The sequence below is a fragment of the Plectropomus leopardus genome, chromosome 16, assembly GCF_008729295.1.
Source record: "Plectropomus leopardus isolate mb chromosome 16, YSFRI_Pleo_2.0, whole genome shotgun sequence".
In the NCBI taxonomy this organism is placed as follows: Eukaryota; Metazoa; Chordata; class Actinopteri; order Perciformes; family Serranidae; genus Plectropomus; species Plectropomus leopardus.
The window spans coordinates 9,993,575-10,004,651 of NC_056478.1; the positions used below are offsets into that span (position 1 = coordinate 9,993,575).

Consider the following 11,077-nt stretch of genomic DNA (forward strand, 5'->3'; position numbering starts at 1 on the left):
GCGGGTGATAGCAGGGAAATGTAGTTCAAATGATTCTGGCATGAAGGCTGTTTTCTGTCCTGTTAGTAGCACATATACATTTACAATTAGATTAGGTGGATTTAGGGATGGATGGTATGTTACAAATTGCACATATGGTTCATGACCTAAATCTCAAACACCAAGCACATACTGCTGAAGTGACAGACATTATGTGCACACTTAAACAAAATTGATAGATAGATAGATAGATAGATAGATAGATAGATAGATAGATAGATAGAGTGATTGGGGGAAACTGCATGACCCTCCCTTCACCATAAATACCCATATTTTATATTTTATATTTGCTGGCTATAATATATTGTGTTATTTTTAGGATTTGCACGCATTTAAACCCCACTTTATTTTAAATGAATAAAAAACACAACAATTTTAACTTGAATGTCCATCCCCAAAGCTAAATATTAACACATAACCCCCGTCCTAGCGCTTAAGAAATGATCTGAAGTGCATCCACCGTTTTGCACCACCACCGACCTCTGATAAATCATGAACAGTCCCTTATAGCTATTCATATATCAAAATACAGTCTGTGATCACAACATGTACAACAGCGCCTCTGTGGCGGTGGAGCGGTACTGCAGGGAGAGCTGTGGTTGCCATGGTACAGCGTCAGCGGTCGGACTGGAGCAAACCTCAAGGCGTGGACCAGAAAAATACAATCTGAACTCCCCCGGCTGTCAGGATTGCTGTGGGTAATTACAGGACGGCAAATTTTTAAAGATAGTCACGACTGGTTGTGTCCAAAAAGAACGGACGTCTTTGCCATCCCATCTCGTATCTAACGGTCGCTAAGTTAGCTTAACTTCACGCTAGCTTGCTAATAGTTGAAGCTATTTAGCTAACATTAGCCGATCGAGCATAAACAAGAGGCCGTTTATTGGTACAAAGCTTTCGTAAACCAGATAAAGCCAGCAAGATTTTGAAGATTAAACTCAGAAAACGCAGGAGGTGCAAGAAGACACTGAGTGGTAATGTTAAAACGCATCCCACCTGTTGATTCTTTTGTTGCTATGCTAACATAATAAGCTAACATCCGCTTTCTAAAACTCCTCATAGGCTAACGTTTGCAAGTACGGTTAAAATGTTGTTTGGAGCATCGTCTACTTTTTTTCTCATATTTACGTTTCTTTGATAACGTTGCATGCGAATGTACAGCTCATCCTCAGGTAACTTAGCAGCTCTTTTATCTGACAGGCAGTGTCACGACAACAATGTACCTGTCAACAGCAGACGGCCTTCTTTAATCCGATCTGTCCGTGTCACAGAGCAAGAAAGCTAGTACTACCGCTGTAGTAAGCCCTTGATAACACACATCTGTTTGTGTATTTGTTTTCACTAGAGAGCTTGTGACCCGACTGATGTGAGGATGATGTCAACAGAGATGATGGGGATATAAAGTAACCTATGTGGTGAGTGTTATGATAATGTTTACACTACTATACATTCAGGTATATTTGATTATAATTCTAATTCAGTTAGTGAAATCACTTTTTTTTTTCCAAATGTTTCATTTGACAATAAGGGACTGTTCTTTATTTATCAGAGGAGAGGGGTGGCTGCTCACTGAGCAACAGACGTCACTTAAACATTATAGACCAGAATTTAGCGCTACATATAGGTAGATCTTTTTTCCCACATGATGTATTCAAGGACCTTTGGAAATTTGAAAATCCAATGAAATTTCTGTTTTTACAGTGTTTCTGGCAATGATAAATTATGGAATTGTGGCAATTTTTAAAGAAATATGCCTCAAAATATGTTTTCTTTAAAAATTTGCTGAAAAATAATACAGCCATTTACAGTTGTATGCCCCTCCTCTAAGCCAAAATAAGTGCTAAAATAATAAGAGCTCCCCAGAGCTTAAAAAAATCTCATGCCTCCCCTTTTTGCACCAACCCCTCCACTCTCATAAATGAAAAACAGTCCCCAATAACACAGAAATTGCGTAGTAAATCAGTTTGAATGTATATCTGTTAGTGTATTTGTTTGTAATGCTTGGTGAGGAGAAAAAATATGAGTTGTTTTTACCTTTAAATTCTTTAGTCTGTTTGTTCAATTAACCCCTGAAACACTTCTTTTAAAAACAGGTTTGTATCAAGGTCCTATAGGCTGTCTCTGTCCTGCTTCACTGACAATAATTCTCTTTTCTGTTTTTGGTGATGCTGTTGTGTGTACTGTTGTTGCCATAGATACTTGCCCATCAAGTGATTCTATTACAGTCAGGGCTGATGAAAGGGCCAGATGACTGAATGACCTTCACATGCCATTAACACGCATATTAAAGAGTGTACTGGCTCTTTAATTCCATATTTAGCCTTTGAGGTACTCAAAGTTTTTTTGATCTCTTACACAAAAGGAAAAATTTGGAGCTGCTGGACCTTTTAATTTTGTTTATGTTTCAAACAGGGGCTTTTTATACCAGCAGGGAAATGTGTGGGACTGTTAATGTCGGATTTACTTAATGTAGAAAACCTAAAACCACATACCTTTGAGCCTGACCACAAAAGATCAACACCAATTACCATTAAATACCCCATATTTCAGAAAGTCAAATTTACGTTAATATAAAGCTGATCTAGGTGCTCTATGAATACTTTGAAAGTATCAAAAGGATCAGTTCACAAAGAAATACACACAGTCCATATTCAGACACTGTGCCTTCAAATGAGCTGGCAGGACTTCTGTGAATTTGTGATGTCAAAAATATACTGTAGTCCAAATCACTGTGACGTTGCTCCATCAACAAAACTCACTTCTGGGTAGAAAACTGGCTACTGTTTTGAATTGTGGACACATTTGCTCTGCTTTTCCTCACACAATAGCTGATCGAGACAGTAGTAGACCAGCAACTCAACTGGCTCGTTTGTTGGAGAAAAAATGCTTTTTTTCCCTAAAGGAGTCTGTTGTTTTTTTATATAACAGCTCCAAATCCCTGCAGGTAAAAGCTGTCTTACAGTGAGATAAAGCAGTGGAAATATTCAAAATATAGCGTATACTTGAACTGATATTGATTTTTTTTAGGTGGGCCTTTTTTAGGTGGCCTACAACTAATCGATTAAGGCAGAGTTTGCTCTGCACCTTTTGATTTTATGGCATGGACAAACGTGGACCCAAGCTATCTTGCTTGGCTTAAAGAAACAGGCGCTAAAACGCAGAATTTCAGACAGACGGTAAACACAGGTATATTCAGGCAGACTGAACGAGTAAATGATGTGTTTTTAAAAAAAATAATACTTGTAAACATGTTCAAGTAGAAACCGTAAATAAAGATATGAACATTTAAATGAGCACAATATGGGACCTCCAATTTCAGAGGATTCTACATTTCATGAACACCTGAACTTTATTTTTAATTCATTTTTCCCCTATGTTTCTGTATTATTTGAGCATTTGTGTCTTACTGCAGTCAGAAATGGTAATCGGCTGTTCAATAAGTCACCAGGGCAGATGGGGGCAGGCTAGTATTTTGTATGTAGCAGCAGTGGTGTGGAGTAGTGATATCATACATCATTCAGCCTCATGGAAAATTCCACCTCATGTGTGTTGTCGCTTAGTGACCAAGACACACAATACGGAAAACCTGAGAGAAACCAGTTGGCCTCGCTTCTTATTACTGTTTTGGATGAATTTTCAGAATTCTCACCTGGGTTTCACAGTGCAGATGTTGAGGTCATGTAAGAGGGGGACTTTTAGTGTAGGTCTGTTAAATCAGGTAAGGTACATCAAGTATAAGTAAGTGTTATGGTACATTATCATTTTTTTTAAAAAAGTAATTCACGGTCTGATATGTTTCTTTCTAACTTGTGTTTAATTCAACCCAGCTTTTCCTCCAAAAGTGACAATATGGAATCTGAAAAAATAACCGACCTGTATGAAGACAACCGGGATCAAAGTCGGCAGTCACTCCGGAGTACAAAGAAAGATTCCCGAGCATCATCCCTCCAAAAACACAAAAATAAGTTCGAGGGTGACAAAGACGTCTCTGCTGAGAGTAGATCGAAAACCCGAACGTGGCGTTCAGATCCAGATCGGGACCAGATATCAGATGGAGAGGGACGGAGAAGTAGTGAGTCGTTTTACTCAGAGGACTATGAAAACGATTCTCCTTCAGAGGGTTCGCTCACACCGTACTCCCAGTCCCGGACTCCATCCCCTACTCTTCATAGAGGGGTGCGGGCAAAGAGGTTTTCAAACAGCCCCCTCTACAAGACAGGTATGTAAAGCCAAGAGATGATCAACTAGGGACGACTGAATGAATGAAAAATCACCCTGACTGTTTGATTTACTGTCCAGGTGATGGCAGTGTAAGGCAGATGTTCACATGGTGATTCCTGCAGAAGGACAAAAATCCCCTTTTGAGATATGAAAATGTTTTCTTTCTTACTGAAGGTCCATTTGAATAATATTAAGTTCTTAACGACACACTCATTTTGTTGCTATGTGTTAATTTTGATTAATCTTAACTTCAACCAAAGTTTAACCCTTCGAAACCTGAGGAAATTGGCTTAATTTCTTTCAAAAACATGGCAAGAAGGTGAAAAATTAGCAAGAAATTAGTAAAAAGTATATATATATATATTGTTTTTTTTTTTTTTTAAGACCAAAACAAAAAAACAAACAAACCTGGAACAATTGCTTAAAAATTTAAAATAATTTTCTAACCTAGATTTAAATATTTAATTGTGATGAACACATTAAAACATTTTCTAAATCTACCAAATTCTTGTAATGTGTGCAATGTTTCATTCCAACCTGCTAATTGCCTTTTTTCCATGTCTTCAAAAGAAATCATGCCAATTTGCTTAGGATTTAAAGTATTAATTTATTTGATTTATTTAGCCTTTATTTAACCGGGTTGGTCCCATTAAGATAAAGAATCTCTTTTTCAAGGGAGATCTGGCTAAGACAGTCAGCAGTGTAAAAACACAAAATTGCAGAAAGAGACACAAAAGGAGACAAAATACAATTCAAAAAATACTTGTGAAAGGCGTCTGAAGCAGCACGAGAAAACTGACGCCACTCCAGTTTTTAAAGAGCTAAATTCAACACTACTAGTGCTCTGGTCCATGTGTTTCAGTACTGGTCCGTATTGTCATTATTTCTACATCATGTGTGTTTCTCTACCTCGCAGGTGGTGTGGGGCGGCGGGGTGTGTCTCGCCCGCAGCGTCCAGGTGGCCAACCCCTGACCCAGCACCATCGCAGGGGAGTACGTTCACAAAGCAAGGAGTCCACACCCCCCAAAGATCTGGACCTGGTGACCAAGAGGATGCTCTCGGCCCGCCTGCTAAAGATCAATGAATTGCGTAACTCACTTGCTGAGCTGCAACAGCGCACTGATGAGCTGCAGAAGGAAAATCGGGTTCTCAGACAGGTAGACTTACTATTTAAAGGAATACTTCACCCCTAAAGGAGCATTTGTATATGAGTTACTCACCCCATGTTACATTGATTTTGTGAAGAAAACTGTATCAAAACATTTGTTTACAAACTGTCCCACAACTTGTGCAGTACAATCCAAGTCTCATTTATGCAGTTGTTTGCTCAGTAAATGGAAAACAACATAAAGTGAAATTTATTTATGATCTATGCAAAGCCAGACTCTATTGACTGAAACAGTAATTTTATCTCAGATAACACAGGAGCTGCTGGTCTACCACTGCCTCAATCCCTTTTTTGTGCTTCTTTGTGACTTTAGTGTTATAAAGGGTTAGTTCAGATTCATCAAAGTCACACAATAACACAAAAAAATAACTGCTCAAAGCAGCAGTAGACCAGCAGCTCCCATGTTCAGTGAGGTAAAATTACTGTTTTTGACAGTGGAGTCTGGCTTTGAAGAGAGCATAGATGAGATTTACTTCATGTTCATTTTCCCATCTGAAAAGGCTGTCTGTTTGGGAAGTGTATACGATTGGATAAATGAGACTTGGAGTATGATGCACAAGTTGTGCGAGAGTTTCAAACGGATGTTTTGATATAGTTTTGCTGTTGTTAAACTCCAATGACTTCAATACATCAAGAATTTTCTCCATTTTGGATTCTTGGTTCACCAGAGGCACGTGAGAAAAGCAACATTTTCTGCACAAATTCAGTGTAACACAGAGTGTTAACTGATACGCAATTGCTTGTTTTAGGAGTGAAGTTTTCGTTTAAGTTGGGTTTAAATAGCTTAGGCCAGGAAAGATAGAGAGACAATAACATAATCTTTCACCTTAAAATTATTTTCATTCCTTGTTATCTTGATAACCTGTGGAGGCCTAACATCAAATTACTTTTTTTCCATGCTGCAGCTTCAAGTGCGCCAAGAGAAAGCCCTGCAGCGCTACGACGACACAGAAAGCGAGATTTCCCAGCTTCTGTCGCGCCACAACAACGAGACCCACGTGCTGCGCGAACGGCTCAGGCGCACTCAGGAGCGGGAACGTGCAGCAGAGCGGCGGATGAAGGACAGCGAGGAGCAGCTGCAAAGGAGTCGGGCGACCATCGCGCGGCTCAAGAAGCTGGTCGACCAGCGAGAGTTAGGAGCCAGAGATGAGCTGAGCCGCAGGCTAGAGGAAGAGAAGACACGGGCGCAAGAGGCAGAACGCAAGATTAAGGTAAATGTGTTTTATGTTTCTTTCATTTACCTATTTAATGATAAAGTTGAGTTTACAAGTATTTTACTTCTCTAGAATCTAATGCAGTATCATTATTTACTCATATCTGAACAGACTTTTAAGGGCCTCTAAATTGTATGTTATTCAGTGGAAATCACATAAATATATTAGGATTTTATTTTTTTATCTGTATCTGTATCTGTATTTTAATCTGTAAATATACGTCTTACAAAGATATAGAGCAGTTCATGTTCAGTAAAATAGTCTATTTTGGGCCACAATCTATCATTTCTGAACAGGTTGTTTTTTGACCCATTCACAAAAGCCAACAATGTGAAAATACTTTATTTATTCATGTTATTTAATATTATTTGTATTTTTTTTATTTAACCCAAAGGGACTTACCTGGTTAAATTTGGGTTATAAAAATTAAATGATATAATAAATGTTGAGGTTTTACAGTGTTGGCTGTTACAAAAAAGTATCCTGTTCACACATGATAAAATTAGCCCCATAAAAGACTATTTTTCTGCACATGATCTGCCGTTTGTCCTCTTGAGATGTAGCTTAATTCCTTGGTAACAAACTATTGGTGTTTGGTTTAGAAGAGTAAATCACTTGCAGATAATACAAACACTCTCATTTTGCCAAATTTCTATGTAAGGACCTCTGACATCCTCAAAACAAATTTCCTCATTAGACCTGACTTTGTTTTTGTTGTGTGGACACTTGAAAGTGTATTTGTTTATGTGTGTGTGTGTGTGTGTGTGTGTGTCTAAAGGAGCTGGAGCGCAGCATAGAGCTGAGCAACAGCAGTTACCAGAGGCAGCTGGCCGCAGAGAGGAAGAAGACAATCAGCGCCCAGGAGGAGATCAGGACTCTGCAGGAGGAGCTGGAACGACTGACTAATAAACTCAAGGTCTAAATATACTTCAAAATACTAACTGAAAGAAACTGTATCTGCCTTTATGACTGGGTATAAATATTATATGTTATTTTCACCGTTTTTTTCTCATCAGGAGAAAGAAAGAGAACTAGACGCTATGAACATCTATGCTAACCGCATGATAAAACCCCCCGTAAGAAAAGATGCTGACAGCGTCACGAAGCGGAAAGGTAAGGCCGAACTGTCGGTTGCTGTGAGGGTGACAGAAGCTTATTTGTGCAGTTACCAAACTATCTGTCACAAAACCTTAAAGGGACAGTCCACCCCAAAATCAAAAATACATTTCTCTTACCTGCAGTGTTATTTACCAAAATCCCCATTGTTCTGGTGTGAGTTGCAGAGTGTTGGAGATGTCGGCTGTAGAGATGTCTGCCTCTTCTCCAATATAATGAACAGGGTTCCCACAGTCACGGAAAACCTGGAAAAGTCACGGAATTAGTAAAAATCTTTGAAAGTTTTGGAAAAGTCATGGAAATGTGTTATGTGTAATACATTTTTACAGTGGCTTTCTGTGGATAATCTTCCAAGTAATGTAGCATAACTGACAATGTATTTTTTGTAGCTGTCAAATCACTGTAGCCCTTATATGCATCAATGTTTGATGTTTTCTTTGCCATCACACACTTTTCTTTGTTTTTTTTCTGCGCTCATCTATCTCTCCATATGTGCCAGCTAGCTGCAATAATGATTAATGTAGTATGAATTTGAAAGGTTTGAAAAACGTTGGACAAGTGAGACAAGAAATTAAAATATGAATGAATTGTTTTCTATACAAATGTGTGGGAACCTTAAATGGAGCTAGATGGCACTCGTCTTGTGGTGCTCAAAGCACAAAAAAAAAAAAAATTATCTGAAAAACTCAACAGCAATGTGTCTTTCCAGAAATCATGACCTGGCTACTCAAGATAATCCACAGACCTTGTTGTGAGCAGTTTCATGTAGGAACTATTTTCTGTCTACCAAAATACACCCACCCGCTGTATCACTGGAGAAGGAAGCGTGCATCTACTGCTAGCTCACCTAGCACCACTGAGCTAGATAATGCTACAGCTTAGCTGAGGAGAACACCATCAATGTTTATAGCTCGTGTGTCTTCTCCATGAGTAGATGCACACTTCCTTCTGCGCGATAATACGGTTGGCGGCTGCAGTTTGGTAGAATTGAAAAGTTGGACATGGATGCTAATAATAGATGTTAGTCATGAAACATGTAATTTGCAACAAGGAATGGTTTGAAAAAAGATTAGCAAAATGAACTCTAATGTATGACTTGCTTTTGTTTCACACCCAGTCCCCAGCAGGAGCAGCGCCAAGGCAGTGCAGACTAAAGACAGAGCGTCCAGTCTGGATTTCCCCACACCTCCTCCTGCCATCTCTGACAACAATGAGTACAGTGAACAGGCACCTGATGAATACCTATCACTCAAGGTAGAGTCGCTTCACTATGCTTCACACCAACGTCCACACTTTGTCTTCTGTTACTATTGTCTACTACTCTCAATTTACGTCAGCAGGAGCTTGATGGAGTGGACAGACAGGCAAAGACAGAAGACAGACCTCAAAAGGGGGAGCAACAGAAGATGAGAGATGGAGAGAAAGAAAAGGAGTTGGTGAAGGAGAAAGAGAAAGAGGAGAAGCCGAAACTCAGCCAGGAGCTAAATGTGCTTGAAGAGAAAGCAAAGGCACTGAGAGATGGTGAGAAAAACAAAGAGTATGTACAGTATATCAAATCCTACTGCACTGAGAAAATTAGGAAAAAGTACTTTCTTGAAATCAGACAGAATTGTCAGCTTGTCTCACTCCAGTTCCATCTTTAGTGTTTTATTGTGTAAACTGGTGGGAGGGATTTTCGATTTTTTTTTCAGTCATTAGAAACCAACGTATCCACCTGAATCTAACATCACCAGGCATGGGGCATCCAGTAGCTCAGCCGGCACCCCTTGTACAAAAGCTATGTCATTGTCACAGCAGACATGGGTTCGATTCCAACTTGCGGCCCTTTGCTGCCAAAAAATCTGAAAGAACCTGGACCCAGGTAACGAAAAGAACAAGAAAGCGGTAACAGTTATTGATCGGTTTTATGTTCACAGGCTGGGAGAAAAAGAAAGAGGAAGAAGACAGAAAAAAGACAAGTTTACTGGTAAATCAGGAGGAAGAGAACAACAGGAAGCGTGGCCATGTCCAGGAAGAGGTGGATAGGTGGAACCAGGAGGCTCTGGCCAATCAGCACGCATTAGCAGAGGCACGACGCAAAAAAGACCAGCTGCTAGCTAAGATGCGTGAAATAGACCGCCAAGACCACGGACCCCAGGACAACATATTCGCAGAGTCTAGTCCATCTGAGGCCAATAAGACCGCCAATAACCATTCCTCTCCTCGTCTTCCCGAGCAGAGGACCCATAACTCTGCGATTTTTAACCTCACAGAATCAGAGGAGTCGGCCAGTTTTCGCGCTGGTTCTGGGTGTGGCGACGGTGGAAGGAGAAGATCGGGCCTGGAGGGCGGAGCTGTAACAACAGGAATGGGGAGGAGAGCACTACGGACTCAAATCTCCAGCGACGACTTGGCATTCGGAAGCTACGCGCCTTCTTTCGGACATTCAACCTCTCGAGGTTCCTCGGGTTTCCCTCCACCTCCACCCAAAGAGGACAGGGACTCTGCGCTAGAAGCAATCGGTATTTTTAGTCTCAGAGGGATGGAGACAGAGAAAGACAAAGACACGGAAAGAGGAGCGGGTAAAGAGAGGAAGTCCAGCCTCATGCAGCAGCTATTTGGTGCCGTGGCAACACCTGCGGGTGACAGCGTCAGCACCTCCAATAAAATGGAGGTCCTCAGCAGCCCTCCAACTACCAATGGAGTGCGTTCAAGAAGGGACGGACTGCTCAGCTTCAACTCAGGGTCCTCCACTCCTCCAGCGTCCTCCCTGAACGCCCTAAACGTAGCAGATAACCGGCCTGCCATCCGTGCCATCGCTTCATTCGATGACGACATCGAGGAACTCACTTTATGAAATTAATTCAGATTTTAGGTAGTCATTCTCATAGCAGGCCATCACTGATGTCCATCAGTCACAAAATAACACACTGAGGTGATCTCCAAAATAAAAGATTGATTGATAAACTCGATTTTTAATCTCAAGTCTGAACACACACTGTAAAATCTGAGAAGATGGTTTTACTTTAAAAAAAAAAAATGGGAACTATTTCCTTTTCCTTTTCCTTTTCCCTTTCCTTTTCAAGGCAATCAGATTCAAAGATTATTTTAAGTAAGCTTAATTTGTTACTGATACTTGTGTAATTTGTTTGATTATGTATCAAATCCCGGTAAATATTTCAGCATTATTAACAGAACCAAACATACAGAGGAAGTGGAAAAAAGAGTTCCTGCAATGACTCTTAAGTATTATATTTCTGTATAAATGATATATCATTTAACTTGAGTGACTTTTTAATGTTACATGTAGAATATTTCCAATTTAATGTGATCTCAGAG

The 11,077-nt window shown here is 40.0% G+C and overlaps 1 protein-coding gene across 5 annotated transcripts; it reads left to right on the top strand.

The window, feature by feature from the left end:
- The first annotated feature begins 649 nt into the window (after positions 1-649).
- On the top strand, positions 650-10,725 carry lca5 (lebercilin LCA5). Of its 5 annotated transcripts, none has more exons than XM_042503495.1 (11): positions 650-737; positions 1,385-1,454; positions 3,680-3,757; positions 3,867-4,258; positions 5,177-5,418; positions 6,335-6,640; positions 7,422-7,559; positions 7,660-7,756; positions 8,877-9,013; positions 9,100-9,280; positions 9,676-10,725. In XM_042503495.1, the coding sequence occupies exons 4-11, from the start codon at positions 3,889-3,891 to the stop codon at positions 10,593-10,595; spliced, it is 2,391 nt and encodes a 796-aa protein (XP_042359429.1). In that variant the 5' UTR covers positions 650-737; positions 1,385-1,454; positions 3,680-3,757; positions 3,867-3,888; the 3' UTR covers positions 10,596-10,725. The 5 variants fall into 5 exon arrangements, with proteins under 5 accessions (XP_042359429.1, XP_042359426.1, XP_042359428.1 ...); XM_042503496.1 differs by lacking the exon at positions 650-737 and adding an exon at positions 758-1,013; XM_042503492.1 differs by lacking the exon at positions 3,680-3,757.
- Positions 10,726-11,077: the final 352 nt, after the last annotated feature.